General features: G+C 38.4%; 1 protein-coding gene and 1 pseudogene across 1 annotated transcript; both read right to left on the bottom strand.

The window, feature by feature from the left end:
• Positions 1-855: 855 nt before the first annotated feature.
• LOC121770428 lies at positions 856-5,395 on the bottom strand (annotated as a pseudogene).
• A 477-nt stretch (positions 5,396-5,872) lies between these two features.
• On the bottom strand, positions 5,873-17,001 carry LOC121770426 (rhamnogalacturonate lyase-like). The gene is made up of 16 exons (XM_042167155.1): positions 16,934-17,001; positions 16,251-16,314; positions 16,041-16,162; positions 15,682-15,735; positions 15,499-15,612; positions 10,161-10,280; positions 9,943-10,077; positions 9,594-9,768; positions 9,343-9,501; positions 9,092-9,209; positions 8,935-8,999; positions 8,552-8,850; positions 8,299-8,415; positions 8,096-8,222; positions 7,891-8,004; positions 5,873-6,082 (listed from the first exon to the last, which is right to left on the bottom strand). Exons 1-16 carry the CDS (start codon positions 16,999-17,001, stop codon positions 5,873-5,875), a joined length of 2,061 nt encoding a protein of 686 aa, XP_042023089.1.
• Between the last annotated feature and the right edge of the window lie 1,129 nt (positions 17,002-18,130).

Here is an 18,130-nt window from a genome sequence, read left to right as displayed (position 1 = left end):
TCCACTTATATTTTATTATAAAAATAATAATATATATAAAAATAGGACTCACGTACCACTAACTTTTTTAACCCACTATTTTTTTACATTTCTTAAAACTTGTGTCAGGTTTAAGTGGGATACATATTATGGAACGGAGGGAGTAATATCTACTCCTGATATTTAAATTTCAGTCAGTAAAGCGGTTATTTATAGCTTTCATAAATTAAAAAGATGGCGGCCCCTCTAGGCGAAGATAATCATACATAACTCCGGTGAAAGGATTGCCGACTTTTGATTGCCGGAGATAGATTGTATTGTTTCCTTTGATAATCATTTTTTCCCATATATTCACATTAAATAGCCAATATCTCCCATGAATCATGTCTTGCTATTGTATTGTCACTGCCTATAACTCCTGTCCTAAAATAGGGCTTACTCTTTGGATTATTGTATTGTCAATGCCTATAACTCCTGTCCTAAAATAGGGCTTACTCTTTGGATTGTTGATTCTTACCTGCAAATATCCAACAAAAGTATTTAATACTCTCTGCATCCCCATAAAAATAAGGACACTTTCCATTTTCACTTGTCCTATAAAAATATATCATTTTTATTTATGAAAAGTTCCTACAAACTCATTACCCATATATATCAATTTATTTATAACTTATACCACTATGGCTCACCATGAAACACTAATAATAATATGGTATCATTATCCACTAACCACTATTTTAACTATCATTTTCCTCATTTCTCTTACGTTATCAATTATGCGTTCATTCGTGTGCTGTCCCAAATGTCTTTAGTTTTTTTATGACAAAGGGAGTAAATTGAAACCACTAATTGAAGTTAGTACGTAGAATAGATGGATCATACTTGTAAGTTGGCAATGGTAGCAGACGCAAGAGCTATCCTCAGTGTGTAGTTTACTGTCCTCACCACATCATTTCTAAGATTGAATTTTATTTGCCACGTTGTTGCTTCGTAGGTATTTTTGGTTGTTTTCCTGCAAATTAGTTTTATCACTAATATTGCAAAATATTGCAAAATATCACAAATTAAAAGGAAAGTTTTGTGTATTAAATATTAGGAGTAAAATGAATGACTTAATCCATGCTATACATCAAATGATGCAATTAGACTTGAAAATACATATCAAAGAAAATTAATCAGGTAGCTGCCTAGTTCGCTAAAGATAATCTTAGATTAAATGCAGAATTTTTTTTATTTCAATTTCCACCTAGAGAGGTTGTTAAACTGCTTCTAAAAAATGTTATTGGTGTTTCCCTGTCAAAATTTGTTAGACATTCGTAATTTAACGTAAAGAGCTACGCCTTTTTTAGCACCAACAAAAAAAATAATAAAAACCTTTAAAAAAGAATAATCAACCAAAATAGAAAATATAGTACTCCCTCCGTCCCATTGAAGATGACCCACTTTCCTTTTTGGTTTGTCCCAATCAAGATGACTCATTACTTAAAATGGAAATCCCTTTATCTCTACTTTATTCCATCGCTCTTACTTTACTCTCTCCACTTAACACACAAAATAAAATTACATAAAATCACGTGCCGCCCAAGGAAGGGGTCATCTTCCTTAGGACGGAGGGAGTACTACCTATTAACCTGCGCAAAAAACCAATCTTTTTGGTAGTTACTCTTTCCAACTGTATAAACTAGATCATTTCTAGGATATTCATCCGTGTACCTGTTAAGGAATGCCTTTCCTTAACGGTCGGAATCCTCACAATCAAGAAACAGAGACCGTAGTCGTCGAGCGCCCAAGAGGTTTGTGTCGGCGATGACGTCGGTCGAGGGGGGGTGCTGGGCGCGAGAGAGGTTCTCGTTGGCAGCATTGATGATAGTTTCTTGAAGCACAAAATAGTGAGCCAATTGAATAAATTCCTATATTGATCGACTCCATATTATGGAAGACTCCACACATATTATAAATATGTGTGGATACAAAAAGATATGCTAAATCCCTATAATATCTAAACAAAGAAGATATGTTAAATCCCTATAATATCTAAACAAATTAATAATAATAGAAATACGCGTATCAACTCCCCCACAGTTAAAATCCACCTTGTCCTCAAGGTGGGAACCATGACACCACGAAGAGTCCCTCCGGGATCAAACGCACAAGACTGCCCTCTCTTTTTCAATATTTTCTTTGTGTAGCTGATTGCGGTCTTCTTCGTAACCAATTTTACAGTCTTGACTCTAATCTCATCCTCAAATAACCTTCTCTTCTCTTCCATTTCCTCTTCAAGGTTGTACTTTTGTATCTCAAAAGCAGCCTTGTCCATCTTCGCGATTTTGCTCTGCTTTTCAGGATGCATACTTAAATCCTTTTCTTTCGACTCCAAACTAGAATCAAGAGCTTCAGGTTTCATCTCTTTCTCGATCAGCCTCATAAAGGTGTTGTTGACCTCATCTTCTCTTTTGATAATAGAGTCATTCTCCTTCCTTATCTCTTTTTGATTCCACACATTACTAAGTCCTATCGACTTCTCTTCCCTCTTCTCTTCACCATCGTGCGAGTCAATTTTCCACTCCTTATTCCTTGAGCTTGAGACACCCGCTTGCGGTTGACGAGGAGAGGCGCATAATGGAGCTTTCACGGACATCGATAGCAAGGGCTGGCAAGGGCTCGGTGCGGCGTAGGGAGGAAGCTCAATAGTCGATGTTGTACTTGGCTGCTGTAGCTGACGATCTGACCATAGCGGTGGCTTCTGGTCGAGCACGAGCTACGGGCGTGTGGGGGTACGAGAGCTTGGGAACGTGGGGCGTTGGTTCCGGTTTTGGGGCTGCTGGCACAACAGGTTTGGGGGAGTCAGCTGTGGTGGATGTTCTGGCAACGGGGGAGCGCGAATCTTTCCAACACGGCGACCGGACGTTTAGGAGGGCAGATCCCAGCAAGTCTGGTTTTTCGCAAGCAGAAACGGCTGCTGGTGCGATTCTGGCGAAGACCAACCCGAGTTCAGGCTTTGGCGAGCGTAATGCGGCTGTCGGAGTGGTCGTTCCTGCTCCGCGAACTGATCCCCAGAGGTGAAGGCGTTGCGCGGAGGCCGGTAGACCTTCTGTCGGGCGGAATACCATCTGGAATTAGAGCACGTGTGTGGCGGCTCGTAGTAGTCGCTGAGCCCTCCAGGTGGCCGGTAGGCATTCCGTCAGACGGAATACCGGCTAGAATTAGAGCGCTCGTGCGACGGCTTGTAGTAGTCGCTGAGCACTCCAAGTTGTTCCCAGTCTGAACAAGAATACGGCTGCGGGCCGTACATATCTGGGCTGAAATACGATGACGGCCCAGAGGTGTAAGGAGGTGTTCTAGGCCGCGACTGACTGTGGGGCAGATAGCGGCGGGTTCGCTGCGAGTACATCGGGTCTGGAGTCTGATGAGGCGGAGGCTCCGGCAGCGGAGGCTCACGAAGTTTACCAATGTGTCGATTGGTTATGTCCAACCGGGTCTCCAAATTGTCAATCGCAGCATGTATGCGATCAAACAACTTGGTTGTATAGGAGTCTTCCAAATTTGGCATCTCAAAGTCTTTTACGGATGCAAGAGGTGGCAATGGTGATAATGGTGAAGAACTGACAATATAAAGAAAATGATGTGGGTGTGTTTTCTTCGCCGTAGAAATTGACCTCTAATTAGGGTGAATGGATGCGGAGGGTGAGAACCGATGAAAGCACCAGTTGTTAAGGAATGCCTTTCCTTAACTGTCGGAATCCTCACAATCAAGAAACAGAGACCGTAGTCGTCGAGCGCCCAAGAGGTTTGGGTCGGCGACGACGTCGGTCGAGGGGGGGTGCTGGGCGCGAGAGAGGTTCTCGTCGGCAGCGTTGATGATAGTTTCTTGAAGCACAAAATAGTGAGCCAATGGATAAATTCCTATATTGATCGACTCCATATTATGGAATACTCCACACATATTATAAATATGTGTGGATACAAAAAGATATGCTAAATCCCTACAATATCTAAACAAAGAATATATGTTAAATCCCTATAATATCTAAACAAATTAATAATAATAGAAATACTCGTATCAATACCTATCCCATAAACCGTATTGTCTGTACCTGGATTGATCAACAAAATGAAATGAAATTAACATCAGCCTTGATCTTATAGACAAGATAGTACCATGTGACTTTCAAGTGTTTAACAAACTTACTTTTCTTTTCTGTTGAGAAATATCTTGTTTGTATAGTTGGGTGAAGGATCGGGGACGTAGAAATCGGCAGCAGTGCGATCAGGGATTCCGATTTCCCCTAGTGTCGGCCCGTCTTGGAGCTGTGTACACAACATCCCCTAAGTTAGCTTTACTCCCTGCAAAACAAACGATGAATCATAACTCAGTTATGATTAATAATAATAGAAATACTCGTATCAATACCTATCCCATAAACCCTATCCCATAAACCGTATTGTCTGTACCTGGATTGATCAACAAAATGAAATGAAATTAACATCAGCCTTGATCTTATAGACAAGATAGTACCATGTGACTTTCAAGTGTTTAACAAACTTACTTTTCTTTTCCGTTGAGAAATATCTTGTTTGTATAGTTAGGTGAAGGATCGGGGACGTAGAACTCGGCAGCAGGCGATCAGGGATTCCGATTTCCCCTAGTGTCGGCCCGTTTCTTGGAGGTGTGTACACAAAATCCCCTAAGTTAGCTTTACTCCCTGCAAAACAAACGATGAATCATAACTCAGTTAGTTGGTAAGATAACACGCATTGATTTACCTAGCAATTTGTAACTTTAAAAACATAAATTAGTTTTTGCAAGAGCATACACTACAAGAAAAAACGGCTATGGACATTTTACTATTAAAGACTGTTAATTTGTGTCTTTATTGTTGGTGTCTCAATAAAAATTATGGGACACTAATAAAAGTATCCTAAAAAATTAAAAAAGTTAAGATAATTTTCCATCAACATGTTTTCTTTTGCATCCTAAATTATAGTTATGTTTAAATATTTTCAAACGCTAGTAATTGTGTCTCAATTTTTTTGTCCTTAAAGAATAAGTTTTTTTGTAGTGATACTAGACATTACCTGGCTTGATCACGACATATCCATCGCATCTAAAGTCACCAATGACACCCGGAACCCAAGCGTACAGATTGTAGACACCTGCACGAACTCCTCCGATGGTAAAGAGCCCATCAGAGTCGGTTCGTGTCCAAAATTGATAGCCCTTAGAATCAGATTGCCAGGATCTGAGGGGTCCAGGTGGAGCCAACCCTACGTAAGCTGATCTTACGACATCCGGAAAAGGAGAAGCGTACTTGTCGTTGATCAATAATCAGCCGTTGATTTCTCCTTGTTGTTTTGCATCAGAAAAGTCTACCGAAGATGGGAACTCATACGGCCATTTTTTCATTTCTAAGTTCATCTGCGTTTCTTACAAGTTACTTCAACAAAATATCGAAAAACCCAACAATTTTAATTCATTGTTTGATACTATTACCTGTGTTTTTGCATCTTACCAAAGAGTTTTAGGGTTATTGTCTGACCCCGAGTTTAGGTATATAAAAACTGGACCCAAAACCTTTTTCCATATCTCTCCAGCATCTAAGTTCACTCCATATCTAGGACCGCATAATGTGTACTGAAAAATATCTGTATCACATGACCAAAATTTAGTCCACATTGATGAGTTAAAATTGGATACATAATTTTAAAATATATACTCCCTTCATCCCATAAAAATAGAGACTTTTAGAACGAAGTGTGTTTTAATGCACAATTAGTAAAATAAACTAAATTTTTGGTATGAGACATACCAAAATAGAAAAAAGTCTCTATTTTCATGAGATGAAGAGAGTACATAATTTTAATGTTATTGTTAAAACCAGAATTGAATCAAAATTCATGGTTTTTCCAACAATTGATTTAATGCACTACTCACAGCTAACGAAGTAGAGCCAACATGAGAAGTGAGATCCGCTTTCATTGTACCACTTGGTCGAAACTCATCACTCGGCGTTACAACCCAAAATCCGACCTGGGGCCGTGAGCCAATCCACCTGTGCACATGGTTGTCCTTGTTGTCACATGAGTACTGGTACTTGTCGTCTACCTAGATGACGTCATCAGTATACAGGCTACAAAATCATAATCAAAATATTTAATTAGGGTTGTCACCTCTCCTTTGAGGCTTGGTAACGTTATTTAATCAAAATAGACAAACTTGTAAATGACATGGATTTTAATGTGCAATTGGTAACGTTAGCGTTAGCGAGAGATGAGAAAAAGTAAGAGAAATGGGAAAAGGTAGTGAAAGGAGTGTTAGTGGGTTGCTTGGTCCACAGTATATATGATGTGTACGATTATTATTTGTTGAAAACTTTATATATTTAGACTTGGTCTAATTTTGGAGGACGACCTTAAATGGTAAAACTAGTCTATTTTTTAAGGACGAAACTGACCCTCGACGGAATCAACAAACTCTTCTTCAAGGATATTTCCAACGACACCTTTAATGAGCCCCCCTGGATTTGTTAAGCTTAGTTTTACAATGCCATTATCAATTTCCACCTGTAAAAATCACTCTTTTCAATTTCATAATGACAATTGACACTCCATGACAGAGAACAAAATTCTAAGTTACAACACAAATATGAACACAACTAATAAAGACATAAAGATGGATTACAAATTCAATCTCTCATCAGTTCAAAAATCTAAAAACATTACTAAAATAGGAGGAAACTAAAGTTTATAATATTCGTGTTTGTTAATACACAAAAAAAATTTAGATAGATATAGTTGATTTTATGCTTACAGTGTCACGCTCTACGCGAAGCTGGAGTTGAGAAGTTGAGCTCTCGTTGATATGTGGAATCGATTTTCCAGAATTGATGCTCAGGATTGAAAAATATATGCAAATGCACAGATTAAAAACCCATTTTTTCATTTGCTTAGATTTCGTCTGTTTTTATTTTTATTTTTTGAAAGAGAAGTAATTGGTAAAGAACTGAAATAACTACGATAAATTTTTGTTACAATAGTTTCATACGTTAAACAAGTGAGATTAATAATAAATTCATAATTAAAGGATGTCATCAATCGAAACATCCTTAAATTTATGTTTCGATGTTATATCACTCATATAGTCAGGAAATAGACAAATGCTAATTATTTTTTCTATAAACATATGGAATGCGAAAGAGTGCCATAAAATAAATAAATAAACGGAGAATAAGAAAATTAAAAAAGAGAGTATCCTTTTATTTTATTTTATTTTATTTTTTGCCTAATGGGTTTGAACTGTACAAAAATTGACTGAGGTAGTTAATGCATGAATCTATCGGTAATTAATTGTGGAAATAAATGAAAGTTAACTGTGACTTCACTTTATATTTGGGGAGGTTTGCTTTAAAACTTGGATGAGAAAGAATAAATGCACGTTTAATATTAGTTCGGTGCGAAATATACAATTCACTAATGCTATATGATCATATCACATTAGTCACAATATTAATTCAATAGGAGTAAATTTAAGCATTAATAAAATATTAATTACATCTAATGGACAAATAAAATTATATAGTACATATTCTTTGCCTTATTTCCATTTTATTTAATTCCCTGAATCAATTAGAGAGAAACAATATATGTATAATCAAATCAGATCGAGATGTGATTATTTTAAAAGTGAAGTGATTTTCATAATAAAATACGAAAACAATATTAGATATAAATAAAATAGAGAATTAATTACATATTTTGTTTCTGCTGTGCTACTCCTACATTTATCGGCGTTGGGCCTTCTAAACGGATATAATCGTACATGATACTATTAAAGGGTCCAAGCTTCGAACCATTCCTATTTGCTTGTGTTAAGAATAACTTGTTCTCTCCCACAACAAGTTTTAGGCCTTGTACCGGGATGCTGTAGAAACGGTACAGCCCTCGAATCCCATGTCTTGCTAATGCATTGTCACGACCTATGAATCCCGTCTCGAAATGTGGAGGGGATATTTGATCGTTGAAACGTACCTTAAATTAAACAAGATTGATATAAATATATAATTATGAGTATGTGATAGTGAATTAAAATTGATTGATGGTAAGAAAAATGAGAAGGTACTTGTAAATCTAGTGCAGTGGCTGATGCGAGGGACAATTGGAGAGTGTAATTTGCTTGTTTGTCGACGGTATTGAGGTTGAACACTATTTGCCATGTTGTTGGTGCATATTCTGTCTCTCCCATTTTCCTATATTGAAATACTAATAGTTATATATGTAGTCTAGTTAAAATAAAAGTAGTAAGAGCAAGGTAGCTAGTGTTACCTTGTAACATGTGCGAAAAACCAATCTGTTTTATAGTTGCTAGTCCCAATTGTGAAAACAAGGTCATTTTTAGGGTATAAATCGGTGTAGCGATCCCAAAGCCCGTATTGTCGGAACCTGTGAACATAAGAAATTTAAGAGCATTCAAGTCATAGAATACAAAGTTTAGAAAATTTCTAACGATCTAAAATGGAAATAGTTTCTCTTTATAAGGGAATGAGGTAGTACAGTATCTGCACGAAGAAATAATTACTTTTGAATGGAAAGTTTGTATGGATGAAGCTTGAATTTTGGATTAGGGTCCGGGATGAAAAACTCGACAGCAGAGCGATCTGGAATCCCAATCTCCCACAAAGTTGGACCGTTTCTCGGGGGATCGAACACTAGGTTTTCAACCTTGACACTAGATCCAGGGTTGATGGCGATGTCGGATACATGCTTAAAGTCTCCTACAACTCCCGAAACCCATCCAAACAAGTTGTAGGTTCCCGGAATCACATTCTTGATCTCAAAATTTCCCTCTTCATTGGTCCGTGTCCAAAATTGATACCCCTAATTAAAATCCAAACCAAAGATATGACAATTAATCACATGAAAATTAATTGGCATTTTTCCCAAGTGCAAGCTCAAAATAACCTTATTCTCAATCTGCCATGACCCAGCCGCCCCGGGTGGAGCTAATCCCACATAAGCTGAGCCAGCCGGCATAGGTTGCTCACTAACCAACCTATCAACGTCAAAATAACAAGCTAATTAACTAGACAAAACATAAAAATAGCAAAGGCCATTTATATATAATCGTACCGATCATGAACTAGCAATTGACCGGTAATAGATCCCCGTTGATCTGATTTGAGGTATTCGTTCGAATGTAGGAAATTATACGGCCAATCCGCTTCCTCCTTTTGCAGCTGATGATCAATCGACCCAAAGACGAATCATAAATACAATTCTCTCTACCATATTCAAAATAAAGTCTAGAAACATAATTGTGTGATTATTTATAGTACTATTAAAAATTTGTAGTACTATATAAATGCATACCCTTAGTTTAGCATCGTTCCAAAGAATAGAAGGATCTGCTAGTGCAGAAGCATTAGAGTTGAGATAGATAAAATTTGGACCAATAACTTTTTTCCAATTATCTTGAGTTTCAAACTTGACATCTATATCTGTCCCAATATAATGTCTGCTGATGAACATCTACACATGTTGGTAGGTAGGTAATTAGTTGGTAGCATAGTACCACAGTATTTTGTTTCAAAATTAATGGAGTTGTAAAATAAACTACTTACAGAGAGCAGAATTGGACCAGTATGAGATGTGAGATCTTGTTTGATTGGGCCACCTGTCCGAAATTCATTGCTTGGAGTTATCATCCAAAACCCTATTGGGACTTTGTCATTGCTAACCCATCCATGAACTGTGTTGTCACTGTTGTCACCTGAGTACAAGTATTTATCGTCCACCGAATACATTTTATCATGTATTTGTCTATCAAATATCTCAACTAATGTCACCGATTTAATGTCAAAATAGAAAAAAGATAAATAGAAAAAGTAATTGAAATGTGGAAGTTGACTAATTTTATAGGACAGACCAAAATGGAGACGAATGGAGTATAATACTTCTTAATTACGTACCTCTCCGTTGAATTCGGGATTAGTTGCATTTTTCAAGAGAACGGCTTCCTTATAAGCAAGTGGTTCGCCAGATTTGCGATCTTCATACATTGGCATAAACCTTTGCCTTTCATCAGACATAGCCATGTAGTGAAACCTATGCATAAATGAAGTGAGATTCAATAATTAAGTATTATATACTTTTTTACATATATATTCTAAATATTTAATTGTTCGTACTTATTTTCCTGAAGCTTGAACACAATTCTTCCTTCTTGTATAAGAAAAGAAGGCCACCCTTCAAGGCGTTCGAGTAGAGCATATGTATAGAATCCAGGGGACCCACGTAGCATCACATATCTATTTAATTTGCCAAGAAATACTATTAGCTAGAAAAGGAAAAGAAGTTTTCAATTCATAATTGTTGGAAAGAAATCAAAGAAGAACCAAATCACAAGCAAATATTCACGGAGATATGAAATTAATTGTAATTACCGTGCAATAAGGAAACGAGTACTAGGGTAAATCTTACCATATTTTGTAGAGGCTCCTCCCTATATAGAACATTGTAAATCCGTGACAATACTCAGAATTGAATAAAAAGAAAGCCTTTTAACATGGTATCAGAGCAAGGCTCAGAAATAATTTCATCATAGCCTTTGTTTACCTCTCTCGACCTAAAGGCAGATTAAGCCATGGCCGACGAAACCAAACCCCCAGTTCAAGACGACCACAAGCTACGGGTCAGCAAGAATGTGACCGTGGCAGTAAAGCTCAACGGGACGAATTACTCCATATGGAGCCGACTCATGAAGATCCAAATCGGGAGTAGACGAGTACTCCGCCACATCAACGGCAGCCCGCCACCACCCGAACCAGGGGCGGCTGGCTACACGGAGTGGGAGGAGACGGATTTAATCGTCTTCTCATGGATCCTTGACAATATCGAGACCGATATTGTCATCGACTTTGCTCACCACCAAACGGCGGAGGCGCTATGGAAGAGCCTAGCCGTGACTTTCGAAGCCACTTCGGATCCGTTCCTGCTATTCGACCTGGAGGAGAAGGCGGAAAACATTAAACAAGGAGAACAAAGTCTCGAGACGTATTGGCGACACCTACACGGAACCTGGATCGACGTGGACCGGTGTCAAGAAAAACCGGTCACGTGCTGTGACAAAGGAGTAGGGCAGTTCCGGAAATACATCGAGACACGCCGGCTATTCAAGTTTTTGACCGGCCTCAATCTAAAGTACGACCAGATGAAACGAGAAGTCCTCAAGGATCAACCATGGCCCTCAGCGGAGGTTGCATACGGCTGGATTAGACGAGAAGCCGCACGGCTAAGAATTATGCCGGCAACAAACATCAACTCCAACACCGGTGCAATCAACGACGCTATATCATCATCGGGCAACGTCGGGCTCGGTTTTTCGGCCCGAAACCAGCAGCAACGAAGCGGACCACCACAATACCGAACGGGAACGCCAAATGCCCCAAACCGCCGGCCATTCAAGCCCGACAAATCGAAGCTTTGGTGTTCTCACTGCGGAAAGCACAAGCACGCCAAGGAGTCGTGCTTTCTTCTCGTCGGTTTTCCGGATTGGTGGGATGAAAACCAGAAATCCAAGGCGAGATTGGCTATTGGAGTAACCGAGAACGATGGAGGTACGCTCCCAGCGACTGGAGCGGGCAACTCCGAGGCCACCAGCACTCACGGCCGACCGGAAACGAGAGGCGGGGCGGCTGGGGAAGCAGCGGTCGCGGAATACAGAGGAGGCGGCGAGAGATTTGGAGGTACCGGGTTAGGGTTCTTTAACCCTAACCCCCTTTCACTCTCTACACTTAAGTCCCCCAAAACATTAAAATTGCATAATTTACCCCATACTTTGCAATTAGGCCCCCAGATTCATGATACCTTGCAATTAGGCTCCCAGAAACCTGGAAATACGAAAAACACCCTCCCAAATTCGAAAAATGCATTTATTAGCCCTAATTACTTTGCACCCCTTGAAAACACACATATTGCCTGCATGGCGAAAAATTCGCAGTGTAATACGGGTAGTGAGTGGATTTTTGATTGTGGGGCCACAGATACTATGACTCATGAAAGGAAAGATTTCTCTGTTTTTGATGGGACAATTAAAAGTCAGATTCAAACTGCTGATGGTGAATTTACGTCTGTGCATGGAAGTGGAACTATTGAAATTACTCCGAGTCTGAAACTTAAGAATTGTCTCTATGTGCCAAAATTGTCTCACAAATTGATGTCTATTAGTCACGTGACTAAAGAGCTGAATTGTACTCTACTGATGCACCCGAATTTCTGTGTGTTACAGGATATCAGGACGAGGAGGATAATTGGGCGTGGCACTGAGCGTCAAGGACTCTATTATGTGGACGAGATAGCTCATCAAGGTGGCGCTGCGATGCTTGCTCACGGATCTGCTAGTAGGGAAGCTTGGTTGTGGCACCGAAGATTGGGTCATCCATCCGCGGGTTATTTTAAATTGCTTTTTCCCAAATTTTCGCATTTAAAAGACATTTCTTGTGAATCGTGTGTTTTTGCTAAGAATCATAGACAGTCGTTTAAATCCAATGATACACGAGTAAAAAACATTTTTTCTCTAGTTCATGCTGATGTGTGGGGCCCTGCGCCTATTAATGGTGATCATGGTTTTAAATATTTCCTTCTGTTTGTTGATGATTGCACACGTATGACCTGGGTGTATTTTCTGCGAAATAAATCTGAAGTGTTTGAAAAATTTGTCATATTTTTTAAAATGATTCAAACACAATTTCACAAAACAGTGTCAATCCTTAGGTCGGATAACGGGAGGGAATTTGTCAACAAAGACATGGAAATTTTTTTTAAAAAACACGGGTTAGTGCACCAAACCTCATGTCCTTATACGCCAGAACAAAATGGGGTAGCTGAGAGAAAAAATAGAATTCTTCTTGAAATAACTAGAGCTTTGTTTTTTGATTCCAATGTCCCCAAATTTCTTTGGCCGGAGGCAGTAGCTACCTCGGTCTATCTGGTAAACCGTCTTCCCACCAAAGTGCTTGATATGAAAACACCTCTCCAAGTCCTCACGAAACAAACAAAGGTCCCTGAACCCCTCACTCTTCCGCTCAAAATCTTTGGCTGTTCTGTCTATGTGCATATCCCAAAACACGAACGAACTAAATTTTCTGCCTGCGCTGTAAAATGTGTCTTTCTTGGGTATGGGATAAATCAGAAAGGATATAGGTGCCATGATCCGTCATCTAGGAAAATAATCACCACTATGAATTGCAATTTTCTTGAGTCCGAGTATTTTTACCAAACCCAGCTTCGGGGTCAGGGGGAGAATGATGAAGTTAGGAATAGCCTAGGAAATGTAAATGGACCCCCAAGTTGGTTGGTGCCTCAATTAAGCAACTCCACCGTGGAACCAACAGAACAAGCTAGCGTCACCGCCGAGCAGGTCATGTCTGCTGTAGATCCTCCTCAGCCAACCGCGCCTCCATCCAATCCTCCTCCAGTGATATCTGAGGTAACTCCTGAATCCGATCCTGAGAATACATCTATTACCGCTGACAATTCTGACACAGAGGAAGTCACTGCCGTCGATGGAGACACTGGCCGGTATATTCTTCCTCACCGCAGTACTCGAGGAGTTCCGCCAAGGAGGTACAGTCCGGAGAAGATCGGGGCTAAAAGCAGATACTCAGTAGCCAACCTTGCTAAAGCCAATCTCACCGAAATGGCTAAAGCATTCACGGCCGCCCTATATGAAGAAGAAGAGATACCTCAAACAGCAGAAGAGGCTATGCAGATACCCCATTGGAGGAAAGCAATGATGGTGGAAATGAATGCCCTGACAAAAAGTGAAACATGGGACATATGTACCAAACCAGAAGGAGTGCGAGCCGTAGGATGCAAATGGGTCTTCACCATTAAGAGGAGACCTGATGGATCGATTGAAAGATACAAGGCGAGGTTAGTAGCTAAGGGGTACACTCAGACCTATGGGGTTGACTATGCAGAGACGTTCTCCCCAGTAGCCAAAATGAACACGATCCGAGTCCTGTTCTCTATTGCGGCCAACAAGGAGTGGCCCCTTCACCAGTTCGACGTTACTAATGCATTTCTACATGGAGAACTTTCAAAGCCAATATATATGGAAGCCCCACCAGGGTTCTCTGAAGATTTCAAGGGCGGACAAGTGTGTAAACTCAAGAAGACGCTATATGGATTGAAACAATCTCCTCGAGCATGGTTTGGGAGATTCACCGAAGTGATGAAGAAGTATGGGTACAAACAGAGTAACTCTGATCACACTCTGTTTCTAAAGAAGAGGGGAGGAAAGATCACCTGCCTGATCATCTACGTGGATGATATGATCCTCACCGGCGACGATGAGGAAGAAATCAAGATGTTAAGGCAGAACCTGTTCTCAGAGTTTCAGATGAAGGATCTCGGATTACTAAAGTATTTTCTGGGAATTGAGGTGTTGAGATCGAAGAAGGGGATCTTCATTAACCAAAGGAAGTATGTGCTCGACCTGCTAGCGGAAACGGGGATGCTGGACTGCAAGCCAGCAGATACTCCTATGGTGCAGAATCATGGGCTACAGATAGTAGAAGGAGCAGAACCTACTCATCGTACGAGATACCAACGCTTGGTTGGTAAGCTGATCTACTTGTCTCATACAAGGCCTGACATTGCATACGCAGTTGGAGTTGTGAGTCAATTCATGCACAAACCTCAGGCAGCTCATTGGGAAGCAGCAATGCGGATCGTTCGATACCTAAAAGGAACTCCGGGGCATGGGGCGATGTTTAAGAAACATGGTCATATGGACATATACGGATTTACAGATGCTGACTGGGCTGGAAACCCGAATGATCGAAAGTCAACCGCAGGGTACTTCACATTCGTTGGTGGAAATTTGGTCACCTGGCGAAGCAAGAAACAAAAGGTGGTAGCATTGTCAAGTGCTGAAGCAGAATTCCGAGGGATCAAAAGTGGATTGACTGAGATCTTGTGGTTAAAGAGGCTAATGACCGAGTTGGAGTTGGTAACTTCGGGACCCTGCAAACTGTTCTGTGATAACAAGGCAGCTATCAGTATATCTGAGAACCCAGTACAGCATGATCGAACGAAGCATGTTGAGGTCGATCGACACTTCATCAAAGACAACATTGAAGCCAAAATTGTGGAACTACCGTTTGTCAGATCAGAAGACCAGCTAGCTGATATCCTCACCAAAGCAGTGGACTCTCGAAGCTTTCACGAAGTATTGGGCAAGTTAAGCTTGGATGATCCCCTCACTTAACTTGAGGGGGAGTGTTGGAAAGAAATCAAAGAAGAACCAAATCACAAGCAAATATTCACGGAGATATGAAATTAATTGTAATTACCGTGCAATAAGGAAACGAGTACTAGGGTAAATCTTACCATATTTTGTAGAGGCTCCTCCCTATATAGAACATTGTAAATCCGTGACAATACTCAGAATTGAATAAAAAGAAAGCCTTTTAACAATAATTTTATAAAATATTTTAGATTTATGGAGTAGTATAATTCAACCTTTTATCGATGTTTAATGGGGCGAGTGAGCTAGGAGGAGACCATGTTCCGGTAAATGAAATCTCAATTTGATTTTCACTTTGCGATATCACCTTATAATCTGTTCCTTCCAAGCTGCACAAAAATATTAGTTAGTATTAATACATTAATTCGATTTAGTATTATGATTATATGATTACTTACTTGTCAGTTTTGCCAATGCTGCTTGATGCCTCGTTCCAAACAACGTCCCAATGCCTAATATTAATATAAGACAACAACACTCAATCTTAATAAATAAAAAAAACCATTTTAATACTATCATGGTGTTCGGTTTCTAACTAAAATAGTAGCAAGATATAATCTGAATTAAGTTGTGAGATTATTTAGTAGGAGAGAGCAAGATATTATCTGAATTAAGTTGTGAGATTATTTAGTAGGAGATGTCACTTGATTATTCATTTAGGATTAAGTCATGAGATTCAATCTCATGAGTCAAATATAATACAAATTTAATCATGAGATATAATCTTCCAAATTATAATTATGGAATATTACTATACCCTCTGTCTGTTTCTTTGTCTTGAGTTTGAAGCAAGTTGTCACTTCCTTGATATGTTATATTGGTGATTGAACCACCCGGTGAGGTCAATGTAATGCTAACTATTCCATTACTCATCTCAACCTGCGCATGATCCATTCTAATTAATTCATTCATTCTAATCCAAATTAAATTTAATTAACAATTTTGTCTAATTTAAAAACATACTCACATGATTACCACCTTCAACAAGTGTTACTCTCTCATCCTGAGATGCCAAATCCACCACCATTCCTCTGCATGAAATCGTTCAAATATTATTGAAGCGGAAATTAAAAGAATAAAAAATCCATGGTTAATTTGTCAATAAAGTAAAAGAAATACTAAATGCATCCACTATAATTATTCTGTCACACCATTAAGATTTGAATTTAGATAATATTACCAAGACATAATTATGATTTTATATATATTTATAATTAAATCTCGACATGTCTCACATATGCACGACTTTTACAAATATTTATGTCACTACAACAATTTTTTTTAAAAAAACGTTAAAGACATTTTTTTAATGCAAATAAGGAAGCTAATTTGTGTTTCTATATATACCATCAACGTTTCAAAAAGTGTCCTTATTTTTGGTGTCACAATTAAAATTAAAGGACGCAAATGGAAACATTCTAAAAAAATAAAAGATTAAATTAATTTGTCTGTAATTTACAAATGCTTTCTTTTACATCCTAAAATATTGTTATTTTTAAAAAAATTCGACCTATTTGCGTCTCGAATTTTGCATCCTTAAAAAAGTATAATACATATATGTATTATATCAACACAGAGATGATCTCACATAATTCTCTCGTATAATGACAAGTCGCAAGAGAAAAATAAAATAAGAACAAAAATATTTACCTGTTAACAGTCTGAGAATGAATAGGCAAAAACAACGAGAGCAAAACCATTCCAACCCACAACATCATTATCCTAAGCCAAATACTAGGCTGCTAACAATTCAATTTAAAAGCTAAGCCAAATATATTACTATGCGATGAATAAAAACATACACAGTATCCTCCTATTTATATAGGCGTCCGTCTATTTACTATGATTCATTTTCATATGATTATGATTAAGTTGTGAGATTAATTTAGTTAGAAGGGTTGTCTATGATTCATTATCCTATGATTATCTATCTAAGATTAAGTTTTGAGATTCTATCTCATAATGAATAAAATTGAATAATGATCTCAACGAGCAAAAAATAATACTCTCAATTTGCCATTTCGGGAAGCCCACAATTTAAAATTTTATTTACTTTTATAAGTGGATCCACACTCCACTAAATCATTAAAATCACATTCCATTATAAAACTTATATATATAAAGTAGATCTTATTCCATAAAATTTTTTCACCAATTTTTCTTCTCGTTTCTTAAAATCCATACTAAGTCAAAGTGAGACTTAACGTAATAAATTTTGGACATCTTATTTTGGAGTACTAAATTTACATCAAAGATTTTTGGATTGGAACTATATAAGTTGAATTGATTACAATCTATTGCATGGAAATCCCAGTGCGTTTTTATGGCTGAAATTTATATGCTACATGATCTTGTGTTAGTCCCACAACGTAATTTGGTCTCCATAATATTCAATAATCACACACACACACAAAAAAAATTATGTGTATATTTTATCGTGTTACATTAACAAAAAAATACACGTAGATGTCGTTAGATTGCTATAACTCATTATCATATAATTATCTATCTAAGATTAAATTATGAGATTATTTTTGTTGAAGGGGATATAATTATTCATCTAGGATTAAGTTTGAGATTTAATTTAATGAACAAATATAACACATATTTAATCATGAAATATAATATTTCAAATCGAACGAATATGGAGTAACGTGATTTTGAATTACTCAAAACCATTCAGCATACACATTGGTACACGAATGCATTCATGCACTTTTTGAGAATTTTTTAAAGAATTACTCCTCCATAAGGCCATCCACAATAGCGCTAAGCGCACCGCTTAGCCAAGCGCCGACGCTAGGCGGTGCGCTAGGCGATCTATTGCAACCGCCCAGCCATTTCCGG

This window comes from Salvia splendens, chromosome 16 (genome assembly GCF_004379255.2).
Source record: "Salvia splendens isolate huo1 chromosome 16, SspV2, whole genome shotgun sequence".
NCBI lineage: Eukaryota > Viridiplantae > Streptophyta > Magnoliopsida > Lamiales > Lamiaceae > Salvia > Salvia splendens.
The sequence above is the reverse complement of the archived record's forward strand: the minus strand, read 5'-3'. Positions and strand labels throughout refer to the sequence as shown.

What these genes read in the sequence shown, in the direction of transcription:
- LOC121770426 (XM_042167155.1), bottom strand. Translation starts at nt 17,001, where the DNA reads ATGATGTTGTGGGTTGGAATGGTTTTGCTCTCGTTGTTTTTGCCTATT. An exon ending in CATTCTCAGACTGTTAACAG is followed by an intron (nt 16,315 to 16,933) that starts GTAAATATTTTT and finishes GATTTCATGCAG; the next exon opens with AGGAATGGTGGTGGATTTGG. An exon ending in GGAACGATGCTAAACTAAGG is followed by an intron (nt 9,210 to 9,342) that starts GTATGCATTTAT and finishes ATTGATCATCAG; the next exon opens with CTGCAAAAGGAGGAAGCGGA.